The 23,133-nt window shown below is 32.8% G+C and overlaps 1 protein-coding gene across 4 annotated transcripts in view; it reads left to right on the top strand.

Annotated features, from left to right (window-relative positions):
• Window positions 1–16,658, top strand: part of LOC145681022 (transmembrane protein 117-like) — a 483,227-nt gene extending 466,569 nt beyond the window's left edge. For all 4 annotated transcript variants that reach the window (XM_081752312.1, XM_081752315.1, XM_081752314.1 and 1 more), the window contains one exon: window positions 15,972–16,658. In XM_081752312.1, the coding sequence (XP_081608438.1) occupies window positions 15,972–16,103 (132 nt within the window). In that variant the 3' untranslated portion in view covers window positions 16,104–16,658. The remainder of the gene's footprint in view (window positions 1–15,971) is intronic.
• The last annotated feature ends 6,475 nt before the right edge of the window (window positions 16,659–23,133 follow it).

The following is a 23,133-nucleotide window of genomic DNA, read 5'->3' as shown; positions in this document are numbered from 1 at the left end:
TCCATCTTAATATTGTCCTCCCATCTGCGCCTAGGTCTTCCTAATGGTCGTTTCCCGATTGGTCTTCCAGTCAAGACTTTGAAAGCGTTTCTACTTTCTTCCATTCTAACTACATGACCCGCCCACCTAAACCTCCTAGACTTGACGACCCTAACAATGTTGGGTAAACCATATAACTTATGTAATTCCTCGTTATGAAGTTTCCGCTATTGCCCATTCCCGTTCCTCTTGGGTCCGAATATTCGTCTCAGGATCTTGTTCTCAAATACTTTCAGTCTATGTTCTTCCCTCAGATAATGTTATTCTACAACAGAAAATATGAACCTAAAGAATTTTCAGTGTTGTCAGATAACATTTACCCCAAGATCTAAGTTAAGGCAGAGAGTAGAGGAACGAACTCATCTGCATTTGATTACGTATCATGTTGTTTTAGAAACCTGTGAACTACTTTTTAAATAATAGTTGTATTTAGTTTGTAATAAACAAAATACTTTTAACATCCAGTTATTAACATTAAATAATAATGTTATTTAAAAAGTAGTTCACAGGATACCAAAACAATATGATACGTAATCAAATGCAGTTGGGTTCGTTCCTTTAGTCGCTGCCTTAACGTAGATTTTGGGGGAAATGTTATTCTGGTAACACTTGAAATTCTTCAGGCTCATATACAAACACCGTGTGCGTGGGTTTTCTCGGGGTTCTCCCGTTTCCTCCCACTTTCTTCATTCCACCATTTCATTCATCACTCATCATCACCGTCTCCTTTAGCCTAACCGGCATAACCGTGGGACGTAAAACTCAAAGATTTCATTTCATTTCATTTTCTTCAGGCTCATATTCTTTGTTGTTGAATAGCATTATATGTGACTGTGTTAGGTTGTATTTCATTATCTCCTTTCACTTATGAAAACAAGCAAAAGAAAAATGGTAAATTTTGTATTTTTTTTTAGTACGTCAGGCTTTTAAGTAGTATTGACGGATAATATGAATTGTTTGATTTCAAACATTAACTCTAAAAATACTTGTTAATTCTTTAAAAAAATTATCTCTTATTCCAGTACATGATTTATTTGTATATAATTAAATTAGTTTATTGACGAAATGTACCGTATAAAAAAGGAAAAGAAACAAACCAAATGTACAGTATCAGACTCTGGAAATACACGTTTAAAGAAAAATGACACATAGAACAAGTCAACAAGTCAAACCTTGAAAATAACATCTGGAAATTCTATTTCTTCAGAATTAGATGCCTAAAATTAAATACAGTGTAGGAGAATCTAAACAACAATTGCAATAAATAGTATAACAAACAAACAACTTTATTTGAAAATCTGAAATTGACATTTGGAAACAATGAATATTCGAGGTTTGCCAATACCACTACTCACATATTAAGCAGCAACACTACGCTCAATCCCTCTCCTCCCAAAAAGAAGCCATATAAAATGATACAACTATTTAAACAAATTTTGTTAACAATTCTTTTTGTTATCTTTCTTTTAAGTATAGTAAATTCTGTCTTAAATGATGAAACTCCTTCATTATTTTATCCATTTCTTATGAAAGTAGACTAGATTACTGAAGTTAAGAAATTGTTCTCCATTGAAAGAAGTAAGCATGACATTATTACTTAAATGTCTTTTAATATTTGCCTTCTGTTATCCACGTTGTTTTAACCACGGAACCCAACATCATAGTTGATATTGTCCTAGATTGCCCTAGATTTTGTAGGTATATTGAATATAAATTTTAACGTTTCAGAGAAGTGATCATGCCTCGGATTTAAAAGAAGGCGTAAAAAGGGAACTCTAAGCTGAACAATTGAAGGTAAGAATCGTGGTAGGTTTTGAATGATGGCGATGAATTAATTGAGCGCATGCAGAGGAGCGTGAGTGAAGATGCTTTGAAACTGAAAGTCTGAGTACGAGAGTGAGAAATCTTACCAGACAATCTTACCAGGAATCTTACCAGATACAAGGATATTTTTAGGAAGACGTAATGTTTCGAGAATGGATTGAGAAGGAAGACAGGACTAGAAGTTGATGAGTATTGAGAAGGAACAGAAGTTAGGGAAAGGAGCTGTAACAGAAATGAAGAATCATTATAAGTTGAGCCAAGTGTTAAGTGGTGACTTAAGAAAATAGATGATGAATGGCTTACTAAGCTATGGAATGATAGAACTTAACAGAAAGTGTATGAGTATGATTTGGAAGAAAAAAATATCAATCGTTTGTTGAAATATGGATATGGGAAAAAAACAGAAAGAAAAGATAAAGATGAACTGAAAAGACATGGTCAGGCAAGAGTGATCTAACAAACATAAAAACCAGGAAGATAAGCAGTGGTGCTGTGTGTATGTGTGGGATGAAATTAAAGCTTATTCAACATTTTTGTTTTTTGTTCGCTTTCATATTCTGCATGAAAGTTAGAATAGAGAACTTTTCCCTAGAAGCTTTATCCAGGATCAACTTACCCTGGGAATTGCAGCTGTAGATCCATGTCATTTTCACCCTGCATGAAGAATAGTCTTAGAATAGTGAATCACTTTAGTAACTTTTCTTATCATGAAACAGAATAACAGAAGGAATATACATAGATTATTTTACTACACACTTTTATAATTTTGTATTTCGTAAAATTTGAATATTATTGTGCAAAATAAATGATAGGATCAGTATGCGATAATATCTCATACCACTATCTAGTAAAATTCATGTTACGTTAACAATACTTATATTATTAGAGTGTATTTTCAGTCTTGATTCGAACTGAAGAATACCCATTCCGAAAATTAATTCTTCAAGCAATGTATAAAATATTAGATGTATACTTTCTCCTTAACTTTTGGCAAATGAACAAAAATTATTTGTGTGTACACATTCTAATGTTTTATACTATTTCCTGTGTCACTTTTTATATTGATATAATTTCGTATTATTATTTAAGCGAAACAACCCTAGTTTTTTTATTAGGTTTTGAGTACACAATATGAACTTTTCACTTTATGAAGCTGCAAGAAAAATTATTTTACAGATATTAGACCTAACTCACGTTACTTGAAACACAGATAAACATGCCTACCCTCACGTTACCTGAGACACATATAAAATATGCCTTCACACGTTACTTGGAACACAGATAAAATATGACCTCCCTCACGTTACTTGAAACACAGATAAAATATGCCTCCCCATTACTGTAGTGGCTAGCGCGTGCAACTGGATCCCATTCCCAGTAAAAGAACTTTGAAATTTGAATGCATTACGGTGGTCCGGATTCCACCGTAAATTGTAGGTTCACGTTTAATATAGCCTCAGTTCTAAAAACAAAACCAACCCAAAGATAAATGTTAAGAATTTATGATGCGTGGGAAATGTAATTGCACATCTCATATATTTACGATAAATAATACAAAATTGAAATTTCAAGCAAAAATAATGAAATGAAATACAAGAAATTTACGATCAACTGAGTATGAGTTCAGCAATGAAGAGATAGAGGAGATCATTAGACGTTTGCTATTCAGTAAACCGTAAAGTTTGCACTAAAGTATTAATCAAAGAAGTGTATGGATATTAAGGCTTCAGGAAAAGAATATTAAAATGGCTTATTGAAGAAGTACTTTAGATTCGAAACATAGATATAATCGAACACGTCTTGGAAATAATATTTTTCAGTACTCTCAGCAAATCTGATAATATATACTTGATTCGGTACTGAAAAACCCATTCAGTGGAAAAAACAATGGAAAAATATTTTCCAAAAAGGAAGAAACAAATGTACTTACAAAAGTGCAAACAAAACAATAGAATTTTTTTTCTGAAAGTAAGAATATTCAGAAATTTAGTGTTTACTTGTCAAGTTGTTTCTCTGTTTATGTAACTATGTAACAGTAAAATATGGTCTTAAGAATCACTTTATACATTATGGAACTTTTTATACTTTATTTATTTAGTATAATTGCCTAAGACTTCTCTTATGGTAGTTGTTCAAGCCGTGAACACTTGAAAACACTAAGGTAATCAAGAACAAGGGGGTGGGTCTTGGAGGTCCGGACTCCCTTTCCCGAAATTCCGACTTTTCTGTAAATTAAGTCTAATTTAAGGAATGATTTTGCAAATTTTAATATAATTTTTCCTCATATGGAATTTGGACCCCCTCACAAAAGCTTTGACTCCATCTCGGAATAAATTCCTTCGTATGTGCATGACGCTAGTACTAACTATATATAGACTGTATCGTGAATGTATTAAATATTTAGGGAGGAAATTTATTAAACCAAGTGAAACGAAGTAACATACACGAGACGCAAAACGCAAACATTACAGGTACATGCTTTTGAAGGAATTAAAAACTATATATTTAAAAATCTCAACTCGACTATAATGTGTCCCTTCGGCCAAGAGGCTAAATTTTGTGTTTTCTGTGCGCGTGGTCCGAGCTCGATTCAAGGTATGTGTAGTTCGAATTTGAATTTAAGCAATAGGTCTTGTCTCACAGAGACATTAAACTATATTCAATCAAAGTATCATCTCTTAGTATAGGCCTTTACTTTATAAACGTTTATATGTACTGTATTGTACGTCTTAAAAATTTATTATAGAAAAAGGAAGTCCAAGATTAAAAATATTGTACATATTTTAAGATAAATTTTAGAACGTATTGTGATGTACATTTTAAAAATTTATTATTGTAAAAGGAAGTCCAAGATGTAATTGCGGGAAACATAAACGATACACACTATACATACATACATACAACGTTTAAAATAAACAATACATTAACGTAAAACGTAGGCCTAGTTCTTTAAATGATTTAATCTTGGTTTACTGTTCTTAATGTATGCAGAGGAAATAACTAAAAATTTATGGCACTATCTTTACTAGTTTTGTTTCTATTTAACAATCGGACATTACTTAAAAAATAGGCCTCGTATAACAGTTCTTCAAACGTTAACAGGACAATCTACGGGAATATAATATATCTATTTTCTGTATATTATATATGACCCTAAAGTACTTTTGAATCAATATGAAATTAAAACTTAATGTTAACGAAACCAAGCTTCAGAAACTTGGCAGAAAATTTGTTGAAACATGTGTTTTCTTATCCAGCCCTCAGCACCAGAAGCTTCTATGCATTTAAATGCAATCTAATGTTAGAAAGTCAACTTTGTGTACGTCCATTATATAAAAGAAAATAAATTAAGTTAGTATCTATGTACAAAATTATGTAATTATTTTCCCAACTTTATATACATTACAAAATACGATCCCGCATATAAAATGCCTTATATGTGAATTGATTCATCTTTGTTAATAAAATTGTTAATAATATTCTCCCACTCTTTATCTAGATTTCTTTTTACCGTATTGAGACCAGGGTTCTTAGCTCTAATATAATAGGTACTGTACCAAATACCAGGGTGTCAATACGGAAAGAAGTGTGAGGACATTATTAACGATTTTATTTATATAAATGAACCAATTCACTTATAAGGCGTTTTTTTCATACGGGATCATATTTTGTAATGTATATAAGGTTGAGAAAAATAATTACCGGTACATAATTTTGTATATAGATAATAACATCATTTACTCTTTTTTATATTGGATTTGTGCCGAAGAAACTTTTATTTTATTGAGAATAAGAAAAATGTTTGCACATTAATAACATAATGTTTGTGCATTAAGATTTTTTTCTTTTAAAGAAAAACCACCAAACTAGTTACAGAATTGTTATGACAACATTGACTCTGGAAACTTACATCGAATTTAAATGCATACAACCTTCTGATGCTGGTTGCTGGATAAGAAGAAACGTGTTTAAACAAATTTTTCGCCAGGTTCTTGAAGTTTGGTTTCGTTAATCCGAAAGATGAAGTTTTCATTTCATATTGTATCAAAAGTGCACTTTAGGGTCATAAGTATATATATTATAAAGGAATTATATATATATATATATATAGATAGATAGATAGATAGATAGATAGATGGATAGATAGATAGATAGATAGATATTGCCATAGTTTGCCCTGTTAACATTTAAATAACTGTTATAAATTAAATTTAAAATTAATGATGCCATCAAAGTGCTATGTATTAAATGTGAATAATCAACATCATTAGAATTTAAAATTTGGAAGATTTTTTTTTTAATGAGAAGTTTAAAAAGTAGATATTATTCATCACTGGGGAATACATAAGGTTGGTATTGTGTTAAAAATAAAATTATACTTCCTTTTAGTTGTATTGTATAATAATGCTTTTGCTGTCTTCATGAAAACGATATATATTTTATAATCTGACGAAATTAAATGTAATAAGTGAGGAACTAGACAACCTAAAATCCTAGGAAAGGCACACTTAGAAAAATAGTATACTTAAAAAATGATAGAAAATATTTATCATTATATATAGTGAGTTTTTATGATGAGTTTATGGTGAGCTTTTCAACTTGAGAATGCAAGATATCTGGAGAAATAAGCATCGGACGAAAAAAATTAAAATAAAAATGTATTATTTTGGAGGGGGGAATTTATCTGATAAAATTAGACCGCCACCTTGGGTGGGGGCAACTTTGAAAACATAAGAGGGAACCCCTATTTTTAGTGCAGATTCAGATTCTACGGAAAATCATAAGTAAATTATATTCGAAACATTTTTTCGATTTGTTATAGAGGTCGATTTCATCAGTGAAAACTAGTATCACTAAGATTTCTTCAATTGGGAGCCCCCACGTTTCGTTTCATAATAAATCTTCGATAAACAGCTAATCTTTTATCTTAAACGTTTCCTCGATTTGTTGCAGGGCGTGAAAGATACCTCTGCATTCGATGTGAATTCAGACAATTCAGATGTGTCGTATATGTAGTGCAATTTGGTGCAACGTGCTGTGGTAATCGTAGTTGGCTGGCAAGGATTTTATTGGTTGCATCTCGCCGTGGTCTACGCCCATAGTAACTTATATTTGGTACTTACTTCTTTAATTAAGGAAGATGTTAATCTAACTATTCAAGATGTTTGTTTATCAGTCGCTTAAGTAGTTTATTTAGTATTACTGTTGAAATATATTTTATTTCACATTTTATATACTCTCGAGACCACATTTAATTGGATATTTTTGACTACATACGTAGAGTTATTTTATTTGTTGTTTTTGAACTAGTTTTGCGTAGTTCTCTTATTTTATTTTGTTATGTTTCCTGTTGATATTTTTAAGTCCTACTCCGTAAGTAAGAGAAAAGCAAAACGATTCTAATTTATGGATGATCTAGGAGGACCTTACATCGCCAAATTTCTTAATTGGATTTTCTTAAAGATAAAATAACAAGAATTCTTGAAAGCATGCGTGAATCAATAAATGCATGGAAGTTGAAGGTAATAAACTTGAACACTTAATATAACTAAAAGGTGAGAGACAAGGGCACGTACCGAAAACAAGCGCCCCTATACTGAGATAATGTACGAAGCACAGGTTCCATCATATTAACTTTTGAAATGAAATGAAATCTTTTAAGTTTTACGTCCCACGTTTTATGCCTGCTAGGCTAAAGGAGATGATGATGATGAGAAATGAATGAAATAGTGGAATGACGAAAGTGAGAAAACCCCGAAAATACAAACGCACACGGTTTTTGCCCAACACAAAGTCACTTGGCGCGAGCTAGTATCGAACCAAGAACCCCATGCACCAGAGGTGAACGCTCTACCACTCAGCCACCGCGGCCCATATATTAGGTTTTTATCAGTGATGAAGCATAAATAGTAAGACATAGGTTTTCCCCTTGAAAGAAAGGAACTTCACTTCTTGCTGAATGTAGCTCCATCCATCATGAGTCGAGAAAACTTTTAAGGCAAAAGATTGGAACTATTAAACGCAGATATATTATGAAATGAAACGTGTGGATCCTAATCGAAAAAAAAAAAAATAAAAAAACATTATTGAAACTAGTTTTCACTGATTACACGCTATCTAGCACTATTCAAAAAGGTTAAATAAAATTTATTTAATTTTCCCCGTAGAATCCAAATCTGCAATAAAAATGCCTCACATTAAATTTTTCAAAGTTCTCCCCACTCATCTCCCAGGGATGGAAGCGAGTTAATTTTATCACAGTTGAATTTTCCCCTCCAAAATATCAACTTTTTTATTTTGAACATTTTTGTGTCCTATGCTTCGTTCTTCAGATGTTTTGTCGTCTCAAGTTAAAAAATCACCACATATACAATGTTGATTACATGACATAGAGGGTAACGCTAAAAATGAAAAGAAAAATGAGATATTCTCTTTCTCATTCATGAGATATTCTGTATGAAGAGTTCTTAGGGGAACATTTATTATTTAACTGAGTAATACCTCTAACTTTTTGTTGAAATTACATTTTTTAATCTACAAAATATCAAAGGTTGATGTGGGTTTCTTTTCTCCTGAAAAAATTCTTGTTCACATAAATGATGGTATTATTTGTATTTCAATAAGAAAAATATTTTGTTAGACCAAATGTCATAAAATTAAGGTTTCTTAAATTCCATTTTTTCATTTTCACTTTTATCGATAAAAGAATCTTTGTTCTTAAGTATATTTCAGCGACAAACAATATATACATATTAGTGCTATTTCTCTCTCAAGTAAGGAGTTTTTCCTAATTTTCATAGGTTAAACATATCACAAAACAACATAAACAATCATTTTTTCAACTCGTAAAATAAATTTTCATGTTACCAAAATTTATAAGGTAAAAATTTATTACTATATTAATAAAGTAAATGCTAATATTTTATAAGAACACTAGCACATTATAAATAATTATCATAACAATGTTCAAAATTACTTTTATTTATTTCTTTAATACTAGTTTTTATGTAGAAAAACCTCATTAGGCATCGTTATTGTCCGAACTGATCTTTAAAGTATTGCGTTGCAAAATTTTGTATCCTATTGTTTTCCAAAAGTTACGCTTATGGAAATAGTAAATTAAGTCATTAATTATAGAACGTAGCTCATTTATCTTAAAAGACCTTTGTAATTTTTAAACTAATGCAAAAGATATGCTGAAATTCTACACGATGAAAATATAGATGATGGGACATTGTTGGACGTACTATGCAATATCACCAGATTAATGGTGTTGCCAACCCAAAATAAAGTTACGTACATTTTTTAAATAGCACTACTCAGATTATTATATTTCTAATCTACCTGTTAAACTTGAAATACCACGTTTATCATTCAGTGGTGCAAACTAAGAACGCTATCACCATCATCATCACCACCACTACCACTACAATTATACTACTACTACTACTACTACTACTACTACTACTACTACTACTACTACTACTACTACTACTATTATTATTATTATTATTATTATTATTATTATTATTATTATTATTATTATTATTATTATTATTATTATTATTATTATTATTATTATTATTGCTATAGGTCGACAGAGCGGTGAGCGGGTCGTGGCCACAAGTGAAACTAACACCAAAACATCATTTGGCAACAGGGTTACCAACTACAGAATATTTTGCAATAATCTGCGCCCCAAGTGAATCGCTCGTTGTGTAGTTTAACGCTCTGTTACTAGTATGACAATTGTGCGAAGCGATTGATTGTACTGGAATTTCGAATGTTCCCACGAAAAGTATGACAAGGAGTTGTCAGGTGTTTCTAGTTCACCGAAATCGGCGGGGTGCATGCATTGACCTCACCACCTGAACATTACTTTTCACCTCTGCTTCATATCTTATCTACCGCAGATATCTCCTTTGTTTCCGGCAAAGAAAGAAAGAAAAACAAAATCAGTCGGCATTCTCATTCGCTTCAATGTTGAAAATCATGGTAAAATCTGAGAGGTTTATAAAAATGATAGACTGCAGTATAACATTACACTTGCGAAGGACAGAAGTATTTTTCGAATGCTGCTCATTATAAAAAAATTAATTCCAATTCGTTTTGGCAACTTACAGCTCGCGGTGTAGTAACTCTTACGATGCCCTTGGGGAGAAATGTTCGCGGATCCCTAGGCAAGAGAAGTTTGTAACACCTTCGTTTTTTTCAAATAGCTAATAATAATAATAATTCATTTTCGAAATCAATTAACCGCAACGGTGTTACTAGTGCTAAACAAATGAAAGATTTGTTTGCTTTCATTATTGCAATGTTCTAATATTACATGAATATATGATAAGTTTCTTTCAAGACATCATTATGTAATGTTTTATGTGAACAAGTCCGAATTCATAATTGTTTGTATTTACATTATTAATTATTGAATCGATGGGTCTGCCCTGGATCATCGCTCACCGCTTGCGTCGCCTCTGACACAACAAATGCGTCATAATTATTAGATACTACTACTACTACTACTACTACTACTACTACTACTACTACTACTACTACTAATAATAATAATAATAATAATAATAATAAATTATTTTCAAATGGTCATGCCATTTTGTTTAATATTAGAAGAAAGCACAAGTTTTTATTATTTCTGAAATAATCATTCTTTCTGTTGTTCGTATGCCGATCGTTTAAGAAAAATAAGGTATCGAGCACTAACAACAAGTATTATCTGCTACTGCTACTGATTCTCAATTACTTTCTGGTTTTGTCTCTACCACGTTTAGTTTCCTAACGCTTTAAATCGCATGCTAGCATGTAAACAAACGATACTAGCGGCCTCAGAAAAAGGGAGCCAGTGCTCGGTGGCACTGTACTATTACTACTACTACTACTACTACTACTACTAGTACTACTACTACTACTACTACTACTAATAATAATAATAATAATAATAATAATAATAATAATAATAATAATAATAATAATAATAATAATAATAATAATAATAATAATAATAATAATAATAACTAGCATTCCTTAAATAAACAAGAAAGCTTAGCCTCTGAATTTCGAGTCTCTCACGGAAAACAAATTACACTAGTAGAAGACAGACATTTAGACTAAAATTAAAAGTTAATAGAGCGTCCAATGAAAGTGTCAACAGTAAACATACTCGAGACCATAAATGAAATAATCCCGTAAACTGCTGTTCTATTATGATTGAGTAGTGTAGTCACAGGTTGATGTTGAAAAAACTGACATTTTGTTTAGCTCTCTCTAGTTGATGTTAAGGAAGTTAACACTTTGTTTAGCTCACTCTCATCAGTCAAAGTTTGATTTTTGACAGCGGCGTAGCGAGCATTACAAGATTGGGGGGGGATGAAACTTGAAATTGCCAAGTCTTGATTATATATATATATATATATATATATATATATATATATATATATATATATATATATATATATATATATATATATATATATATCAAGTGTTTCGAAAATCTTAGTCTCACTTTTACCAACTCTGCGGAAAACTTCACAGCAACCTTATTTTCATATTCGCCCCATTCCGTGCCCCATCTGAGTGACGGACGAACAGCCCCCGGTTTCGAGTAAAGTTTCACACCTCAACTTAGAATCACTATCATCTCCCACGATGTACAACTGTTAATTTGACAACTTATGGCTAGTTTTGATAGTCTGCGCCAGTCAGTCCTCACCAGAAATGCGGAGAGTTTTTTTCTTTTCTGTCCTCCAGTCTCCTCCCACTTCGATTTCATAATTTCGCACTCTGATGAAAATTATTAAATACCAGCAAGAAAAATACTAATATATAACCTCCCTTTTAGGCGCCCCTCCAACCACAAGCCCGGGGCACGTGCCCCGCTTGCTCCCCCATGAGCTACGTAAGTAACATACAATGATTACGTAATGCTTTGACTTATAAATACTATAAAGAAAGGAAGAATTGCAATTTTTGTTTTACTTTCCAAAAGAACCAACTACGTGATTAAAAATGAAGTAGGAAAGGCAACACATTTGTATGAAAATGAAGTAAAACACACACCGTTCTATGCTTTCACCCAGCAGACGTATTGTTTGGCCCCCCAAAATGCACTTAGGTTCATAGCGGAAGAGACAGAACGACTTGACTCATGAATTGTAGCTTTCGTCCATCGAACAACATTTCCAGAAACCTACTGTGTTCCCCTGTGCCGTGCCATGGAAAATCAGCAGCCGGGGCGAGAGTATGACGGCGTCCTCGTACATATGAGTTAGGGGACAGATCATCCGCGAAGCGCCACCATGGTTGGCGCGAAGCGTAAGAAAATTTTCAAAAATAAACCCTGCTTTTCCTTGATTTTGAACACCTTTTATTACTTTTTCCTTCCATTTTATATATGTGCACATATATTTTCCTAACATGAGTAACATTATAGGACCATTTCCTAAAGCAGAAAGAGGATTTAAGTACATACTAGTTGTATTCCAAATAATTTTTCCTGTCTCTCTTTTTCTTTCATTCTCTTTTTTCATTTTTCTCCCCAATTTTGCGCCCCCTTTCTTCGGAGCCCGGAGCTATCACCCCCGTTATGCAAGGCACTGATGATATCATTCCCAAAACACACTTTTGTTCAGTTCTCCCTACTCGAAAAGCCCTGTAAATAGAAAGTCTTACTGCAAAACAGAACTGAAATACGCTATCCTTGTCCTCTATATTAATATGATCACCTTTTGTTTCAAAGCGAAAGGTTTATTCACACACAAAGCATACACGGTTACACAATACAAAGTATATTCACTCTGGTATAAAAATCTACTTCCCTTTGACACTTTACTATTAGAAAAAAACTCTTAAATTTGTCAAATTCACATACTATACATAGTAAAAGGTTTATACTAATAAACCTGCCATGTTTTCTTCATGGGAATACGGGATCTTAGATCCCCTTTCCCCCAAAAAATTTTCCAACAAAATCCAATAAACTGTACCTCTGGTTATGAATAACAGTATAATAGGCCGCGGTGGCTCAGTGGTATAGCGTTCATTTCTGGTGCATGGGATCCTTGGTTCGATCCCAGCTCACTTCCAGTGAGCTTTGTAGTGGAAAAACACCGTGTGCGTATCGGGGTTCTCCCGTTTCCTCCCACTTTCTTCATTCCACCATTTCATTCATTTCTCATCATCACCATCTCCTTTAGCCTAGCCAACATTTATTTTTTTCAACAATATAATAGGCGGAAGTTTCCTAAGCTGCAGCTACTTTTCTCTCGTCGTTCCCTGCAATTAACTTGACGGACTGAAGATGTTTACAATCCAACTACAATAAAAAAATGCCTTAAAAACTTAAGATAATGTCTTATATAAATGCTTTACAGAAAAACAATATGCAAACGGTTCAAATCAGTCATACAATCTACATTCAATATTCTTCGCGTGTTTAGCAATATTTATTTACATGGTAGTATTTGCCAAAATTACGTTTGTCAGTTTAATCTGATGAAAAGTTGATTTTTCTCCTTGTGTCGTGTATAATTATCAGGACCAGATTTACATATTTCTAAGCCCTGGACCAAGCACAATTCTGTGCCCATAACATCTCAAAAATATTATAATTCTTGTTACTTTATTTAATGTCTCTATGAAGAAAAAGTCACTCATCTTTCCTGTGCTTGTACATGTAGAAACACTCAAAGCCATCTTACTTTTTTTTCTTTTTTTTATGTTGGAGAGTATCCGAGTTTCCACCAGGTACAATGGAAAAAGCATTGTTGCAAATTTCGCTCGCTATCAAGTCGGACAGGGCATTGTGATAACTTGATCAAAACTGTTACATGCTACACTTTATCGTTCATTCGCATTATCCCAGCCACTTCATTACTTTCCGAATGAGCTTATATTGATAGGAGAAATGGGATGGAATTAAAATATGGGACATTTGCCTGTCCTGACTAAATTTATTGGGACGCGGTATTCTCGGGCCCAAAATCGGGACTGTCCCGTTTTATACGGGACGAACAGTAGGCTTAATACTAACCAGTCACTGCCTTGTTCTTGTTTTATTAATATCAATTCTTTCAGTCACTACCTGTTGCCTTGTATACGCTCTTGTATCAAATGCTTTTGCGTAAATTCTCTACTTGCCACCGAAACGCCTTTTCTGTCTGTCTTTGCATGCCAACTCCATTCTGCTTTTGTCAGTGGTACAATTTCCGATTTTCATTAAAGATTCTTCAAAATGTTTACGAATATCAAATGAAGAAAAGTGAAGTGTAATCACTTGCAACAAGTAAAGAAGCTTTAAACGAATAAATCAATTTATTTCAAGATAGGTAACTACACAAAATTTATGCCAAGTCTATAAAAGAACTGATAATGTTTTACAGCAACTGGCTACCTAAGAAAATGTTAAACCGAATAAGTCAATTGAACAAAACGGCATTCTTCAAATTGCCAACTATGTATTTTAATTTGCCAACTTGTCAAGCGATTGGTAACTTTGGGGGGGGAGGCTCCCCCCCTTTACCCCCCCTTAACGACGCCCCTGATTTTTTAATATGATTTACAGATATAAAGTCATGTCAATATAACCACTGTCGATAAAGTGTATTTCAAACGTAATCATAGGATCTATGGGGAATATCAGGAACTTGAGGTCCATCATCGGAGTCGCCGCCGTGTTCTGCAGTAGGAAGGAGATAGTTCAGAGTATAAAATTTTTTGGACGTTCACCATAGATAAACATCACTTGCAGTTAAAAATAAGGTAATAAATGAGTCATTGAATCATATTACTTATTTCCAATCATCAGCATCCCATTTTCCATGTTCTCGCTACTATTTTCGTCTCGCTAAAGCACTGTTGTTGATGATTAACGGTTTGGAAATTGCAACCTGATTGTGTATCAGTAGCATCATTTCCGATTTTGCAAGGGGAAGAAGGGTCAAGTTGCTCCACCGACATAAAGTTTCACGTTTTATTTACTACTATATAAATATACAATCGATTAAATAGTATGGACTTCTCAAATTCAGGGTTCAATTGCCTTCTTTCCTCCTCAAGTGAGGCCCCTGCTGTCCATGTTATGCAATTATGTACTGTGATTGCCACAATACGCTGTGCCAGTTGTTGATTCAGTTCCGTAGGCACTTTTGCAACATTCGCTCTACAGCTTTTGTTGAGAATTCTCTTCAAGGCCAGGTGATTCCTATAAGTGTGATTTGTCTTCCGTCCAATATTACTTTTCGCCGATATTGTTTTACCATGAGTCTGTAAGATCTCATCGCATTGGACACTGTTATTTGTGATACACATAACACATTGGCCATCTTACATTGTATCTGCGTCAACTAATCTTGCTCCTACAATTAGACGTCAGTGAAACTCATAGAGATCTCCCATTTTGCATCATCACTATTTCCCACTTCAACACACACTTCCGTTCTACTTCACCTGACACATTATATGCGATCACCTAATACATCAGTAAAGCTAGGTTGCCATGCTGTAAGAATCTTGTAGCTGTCATTTAAAATATCTTGCAACCCTACAATATTTCTCCATGTAAACATAGTCTTAAAAGGGACATGAAACTTTTTTTCATCTGGCAAGGAGTTAAACCATGTACAACTTTCTGGGTCGTTTTGCTTGCTACCTGCTATCACCCTCCCACTGACATATAGAAAAAATCAATTTCGCCGCTTCCTAAACGACGGATATTCTTTTGTACGGGGAAGGGAAGCGTTCCAAAATACACATTTTTAATTAGGAGGTTCACTATTTGTCCACTACAGTGCAGGGCTGCATGGATTGATATATTTTTCTTGCTTTCAGAAAGTTGTACTGTGTATACAATGAATAGAAGGATGGAGTTGTAAGATTTTATAATGACAGCTACAAGATTCTTGCAACATGGTAACCTAGGTTAAGAACGGCCAAGCGCAGCACATGTTTTCTTAATACTATCTCCAACACATCGTCTTGCAAACTTTAAGTGTTTTTATTACTTTTATAACCATTTATATATATTCCAATATTGAGTGTATTTATAATCTGCTCTTAGTAAATGAATACCTAATCATGTTTGTCTCTGTTGACCGTAGGAACGCACTGGAAGCCGGATAAAGAAATGGAACAGGAGCTCTTGGAGACGTGAGAGAAGCAGTCAAGGATTTCCTACAGACGCCAGTGTTCGGAAGCCATCACAGGGAAGCACGGACGAAGCACCATCGTAGCACCATCTGTGCAGAAGCCTTAGTGCTTCAACTGTGTTCGAGGTTCTTAGTATATTTTGCGGTTGATTATCGAAAAATTTAATGGAGGGAAAGAAAACGTCAAAAAGGAAAAAAAAAGTTCCACGTGCACTAAATAAACTGCTGTAAATACGCTGGATGATAAACAAACAAAACATGATGTTATTGTATGTCAATGTGCTAAGTGTTCACATAAGATTGCCATTATACCCTCCAAATAACTGTTTTCTTGCGTAGTAACCGTCTGTGTTGTGAGTTTGTGGTGTTTGTGCCTAAAAAATATGTACTTAAACAATATCACAATCGGAGAACAACAATCAAACCCATTAGAAACCAAGAAGAAAAAATTGTAAAACAAAATCTTGCTTCCGTGACAGTTTTTTGCCCGAATAAACTTCAAATAAACAAGTACACATACATATTATACATATATATATATATAAGCATATACAGTATATAAGTTAATATGAAAAGAAAAGTGCATAAGTGAATAATCAATTCCGTATAGAAGCATTTACATACAAAAAAAAGTAGAAAGCTAGCTGAAAATAATTTTTTGACTTACCACAGGCATTTTATCCCTCAAAAAAATTATCAAACACTATTTTTATAGCCTGTGTAAGAAGACTGAAACAAACCAAAAAACATGTATATTAAAAAAAAAATTGGTAGTTAGATCTCATCTAACCCATTTTCTACTCATAGATGTTACCAAAAGAAACAAAAAGAAAAGAAGAAAATATTATTTTTGATGTTGTAGATGTTTTAGCTATAAGTTGAATTATTTTGTTTAACAAAAAATGAACAATGAAGTACACTCTTTTATATAAAAAACAAGAAAGAAAGAAAGAAAGAAAGAAAGAAAGAAGCAGAAATATTTCGAATAGTATTTGTAGCATTGTATGTATATTTTTTTGTGATCTTCAAAAATGATGATGTTTGGTTTATTTATTCTGTTTTTGAAGGAAGTTGAAGTGAAACTTATTTTAAAGTTGTTCAATTTTAAGAAAAAGGTTTGTGATGTCGAAATTGTATATAGAATACATAAGCACGATTGGTAAAAAAAATGTATCAAAGAAGACAGAGGGTGTATGTATATTGTATAGAAATCACATATTTTGTTTCTCTTTTTCCAGAGATTATATTAATGTTTTACTTAAAACATCACTTTGTTAACTATGTTACATAGATGGCTTCATATATGTATATCAGTTTCCCAAGTCTGTTTGCCATGTGATACTCATTCTATAGATCAAGAGAGTTGTAATACATCAAAAACATCCCATATATATACATATATATATATTTTATTAAAAATCTCTTGAACTTATTGGCTAATTTATTGCTCTTATTCACATGTCTTATTTTTTTTTCATGTTTATTACTGAGTTTGAATTATTATTTTCTTGAATATAAAACTGAAAATCACTCATTTTAGCTTTGGAACTTCTTGTATAAAATAAAAGACAAATTCTGACCAAAGCATCTACTATTTAATAGATAATTTCGTTACTGTTTCGGCAAAGTACCTTTGTCTTCATCAGCCACATTATAAAATACAATTTCTAAGACTACAGCTTGTGTATTTCAGAAAACGAGAAGAGTTCATATCTATGAACCAATTAGATGCGTCCTTTCATTTTTAACAATTTTTAATTGATTACATATGGCACATCTGTCTTATTATAATGAACAATTTTCACTTTAGAGAACCTGAAACTTTTAATTGGCTATCTGCTATAAAATACACCTATGTTATCTTTTCTTACTTCTATGTTTTATCCAGTATCCTTCTCTATATATTATGTATATTTAGTCCACTATTCCAGTTCATTAGCTCCTCGCTTTCTTCCTTTCGTATTCATTCAGCTTCTTTCTATTTTCTTACAATGCTCCTTCTCTCTCTTCCTAGCCCCTCTGCACCTTTTCAGTCTATTACATATCCTGTCTCCTTCACATGTTTATATATTGCGTTACTATCCCTCTTCAATCTCACGTCGTCCTTATGTTGTTTAATCCTTTCCTCCAACCTCTTTCCTGTTTCTTCTACATAACTCATACTGCATACTTTTCATTTAATTCTTTATACAACTCCTTCATCACTTAGTTTAATATCCGTTTCCTTTCTTTTCTTCCTTTTCAATAAATTTAACATTCTTTTACTCCCTTTTCTGTATGTTCTTATTCCTCCTTTCCTCAATAAGTTCTTCAGGACTTCTGTTTTTTTCTCCTATGCTCTCTCTTCCATAAATTGTTAAAAAATTTTAAAATCGTTTAAAATGAAAGGACGCGTCTAATTTGTTCCTAGATATGATCTGCTCTCATTTTCTGAGATACATAAGCTGTAGTCATAGAAATTGTATTTTATAATGTGTCTGATGAAGGCAATGGTACTTTGCCGAAACTGTAACGAAATTATTTATTAAATATTATATGGTTTGGTCAGAATTTGTCTTATAGTCTATGAAACTGAAGTGAAACAAAGATATACCATACATTACGCAGAGAATTAATATAAATTATAAACAACATTTACCTCATGTGATCCTTAAAGTAAAAAATATAAAGATTTAATAAAACACTAAGTTAAATGAGTGACCCCGCTCTTCGTAGTCGCTAAGGCTCTTGTCTTTGGTGCGAGTGCTCTCAGGTTCGAATCATGGTAAAGACATTAGGTTGAAAAGTGTAAAAGGCCAGCCATCCGGCGTAAGGTTTACCTGGATTTTCCTCATTTACACCAAGCAAATGTCGAGATGATATCAATTATAATGGTTCAATCGCTTCCACCCTTTCTCATTCCTTTCTTCTCCCCAATTTTCCGGATAGTGTGTTCGCCAAGGGACGTCATTGCTCGTATGAGACGGACTAAAATGGCCACAGATTTCTGAAGGCCAAGAAATCTAATTCCTAATCCTAATTCTAGTACCTAAATGGGAGCAAACGGCGAATTTTGATTTTCACATTAAACAGAAGAACGGTTATGATTTGCATATTTTATGGAAATGAACATATGATGTATGAAATTCTGATCACACTTAATGATCTATTAGGATCAAAGAAAAAACAAACTAATATCATGATATATCTATAGATTTAAAGCTAATTCCAATAATTTTCCAAAGTAAAAAATAAATAATTAAATAAAAAGCGTTTCAAGAATACAAATTAGGTCTTACTCTGCTTCTTCCAAACATAGAAAAACGGCTATGTAAATACAAAAGCCTGTCCACAGAATCAAAGATGAGCACCGGTAAATACGAAGTCAGACGTGAGTGAAATTAAAAATACATTTAAATAATGAAAAATGAAAAGGACACAAAAAGTCAGATGAAGAACGTGTTAAGAATTTAAAAATAATAAATTCTAAGCTTTCCGAATATTTATTTAAAAGTGTCATCTCATTGATAGCATACAGTAAATCTAAAGCACAAATAGAGAAGTGCATGTACGAATCATTCTTCACTTAAAAAAAAAAAAAAAAAAGTGTCCTTGTACAATCATTAGTTTTCTTCCTAGAATATGACTTTACTGAGCTATTTCGTTTTCGGTCGTTTTTACATTCAAATTTAACTTACGTTTGTTCTAGATTAATATTTCTTTAATCTATGTTTAATAAAGATTTTTATGTAACTTCTTCCATATTGACTCTGGAATTATTACTTTTAAATAATTACTATTTTTCTAACCAGAGTATGTATTTTTATTCTTTATAAAAGTTTAATTTAATACGTAACAGTTTCCATAACGTAACGTTATCTTCTTTAGACGTTAATTGGCATATGTATATTCATATTACTGTAGGTAACAGAGACAATATTTTAATTGTTGCTTTTTATATATTTTTAATTTAAAATATTTAACAATAAGCTATTGTTATAATTTACCGATATATCATAATTTTTCTCTTTTTTTTTTCTTCTTCCCATTCCCTAATATCAATTAAATTTGATATTTCCTCTTCATTCTACGTTCCATGATATAATTTTTCTTATCTATGAATTTTTAATCTTCAATTTTTTCTAACATCCTATCCCATAATTCATGAATTTGAAGATCATTTGTCCAATTCATTAATCTTTTTCTTTTTTCTCTCTTAATCCTTCTCGCTTCTTTCCACTTTGTTATTAATGTTCTAGTCTCTTTTTTTAAACCTTGTATCCCTTCCCAATCTATATCATGTCCTGTTTCTTTCACATATTTATATATCGCATTATTCTCTCTTTTAAGTCTCACGGCATCCTTATGTTGTTTTACTCTTTCTTTAAGCTTTTTTTCCTGTTTCTCCTATATATATCATACTACATTTCTTACATTTCACTTCATACACTACTCCTTCATCTTCTTCTGTTATGTTCTTCTTCTCATTCCTCACTTTCTTCATTACTTCTAGGATTCTACTTCCTCCTTTTCGGTATGTGTTCATACCCCCTTTTCTCAATAAGCTCTTTAGTATCTCTGTCTTTTCTCCAATAATCTCTATCAAATGCCATTATATTATAAAACAGTTATAATATAAAATTTTAACATAAACGGTAAATTATAACAATAAATATAATAAGTTTAAAAATATATAAAAAGCAACAATTAAAATATGGTATCTGTTACCTACATTAATATGAATATACATATGCCAATTAAGGTCTGAAGAAGATAACGTTACGTTATGGAAACTGTTACGTATTAAATTAAACTTTAATAAAGAATAAAAATACATACTCTGGTCAGAAAAATAGTAATTATTAAAATTATATTTACATCGCACCCGCATCAAAAAAAAAAAAAAAAAAATGTCAATCTACCTCGTCAGTCCTTATTTGTTTTTCTTTAATTCAAATTATCTTAAATGGTTACAGTGGTTACAGTGAGGAGGGCCGAATGCAAGTAAAAATTAACCAAGAAAATTAATTGACCAAGAACTCTTCAGAAAAAAAAAAAAAAAACAATTGAGAATGCTCCAATTGCATTGCCAGAACGAACTTAAAAAGAATGGAGGGATGAAGCGGGACGGATAAACTGTCATTGTTCTTAGATGTAAATCTTTTTATCCGCACCTTCTTCCCTTTCTCGCTAAAATTAGCAAAATATCATCTCTCTATGACTTACAGTTTTCTAGATATAGCTGCTTAAATATCTAGAAATTCGATTTTTTTTTTGCCAATATCTGGGGAACGGTGGCCAGTTGGCCAATAGACAGTTAATCAGTGGCCTCCGGGAACTATTTGGTACCAAAATGTTCACCATCCTCTTAGGTATTGATCAACACAAATATGATCTCTGTGTGACTTATGGTTCCCGAGATTTGGCTCCTTAAATCTCCCGAAATCGGAATTATCTTTTGGCCAATATCACGGAAACGGTAAGTCATTGGTGTTAATCAATTTGTGATATTGGTGTTAATCAATCCCTAATAGAATGGTAAACATTTCCGTACTGATATTAATTGATGGCCACTATCCAATTGGGCATTGGCCAAAAGAGTGGCCAGTTAGTGGACACCGGTTACTATTTGGTACCAAAATATTAACCATCCTCTTAGATATTGATCAACATCAATTTCATCTCTCTACAACTTATGGTTCCCGAGCTATGACTCCTTAAATATCTAGAAATTTGGCCATATTTTGCCAATATCAGGAGAACGGTAAGTCGTAGAGAAATGATATTGGTGTTAATCAATACCTAAGAGGATGGTAAACATTTTGGTACCGATATTAATTGGTGGCCACTGGTCAGCTGGCCATTGGCCAAACCAATGACCAGTTAGACAGTGGCCAGCCGTTACTATTTGGTACCAAAATATTTGTCATTCTTTTAGATAGTGATCAACACCAATATGATCTCTCTATGACTTACGGTTCCCAAGATATGGCTCCTTAAATTTCAGAAGTCGGCCATTTTTTGGCCAATGTCTCGCGAACGGTAAGAGTGATGGGAAAAATTGTATCCCTTTCTCTGATAGTTTTTGATGCTCTATCGAATTCAGGGTTCAAAATTGAAAATATCGCAAATAACAGACAGACGGACAGACAGAGACAGACAGATAGACAGACATACAGGCATAGAGAATTCTTTAACGAACTTTTTTAAGTTCGTTGAAAATGAAAGAAAATTTTTAAGTCATACGTCCCATAGTTAGATCGGCGAGGTTAAAGGAGACGGAGACGATGAGAAATGAATGAAATGTTGGAATGAAGAAAGTGGGAGGAAAAGGAGAACCCCGAGAGAACTCATGTACATGGTGTTTGTCCACCACAAAGTTCACTTGGCGGGAACTGGGATCTAACTAAGACATCGTGGCCCCAACTCTTCCGAAAAGTATATAATCATTCCATCTTGTCTATTTATCGCTGCATTTTGTGTATTTATTACTAGTATTTTACGGAATATTATGTCTTCAAGATGGACCCTTGAAATCTGTTTTCTTACCATATTGGGAAGATAGCTTGCTCCATCTACTTAAACAAACGATGAAACACATATTACGCTATTTGATCTCAAACCATTCTTAAAATCAAGGCATGCATCTCTTGCGTGCAGTTTGTTGTGATTAATTAAGACTTCATTACATAGATAGTTACTTGTAAAGACATTAACTAATGTTGGATCCAGACTCTATATACCGTTTATCTAAAATTTTATGATGATATAGAAATGTATCAGATCTTTGACAAAGAAAGTGGATTAATCTTTTAAGGACAGCTACTCGATTTATAGATGTTCTAAAGAAACTTGAGTTGGAATAGAAAGATCGAAGACTCATCAAAATCTTATATATGAACCAACAAGTAAGTATTAGAGCAGGGGGAGGAAATGACAGATGACAGAGCAATTGGAAGGGGAGTTCGACAGGGATACTGTCTATCGCCTACATTATTTAAGATTTATCTAGAACAGATAGTGAAAAAGAGTCTACAAAATGAAGACGGCTTTCAGTAGGAGGTAGAATGATTAGCTGTATACGGTTTGCAGATGATATGGCGCTTGTTGCAGAATCTAAAGAGAAAATCAATCA

The sequence above is a fragment of the Thermobia domestica genome, chromosome 3 (genome assembly GCF_964235325.1).
Source record: "Thermobia domestica chromosome 3, izTheDome1.hap1.1, whole genome shotgun sequence".
Classification (NCBI taxonomy): Eukaryota; Metazoa; Arthropoda; class Insecta; order Zygentoma; family Lepismatidae; genus Thermobia; species Thermobia domestica.
This window is presented reverse-complemented; position numbering and strand designations above follow the sequence as displayed.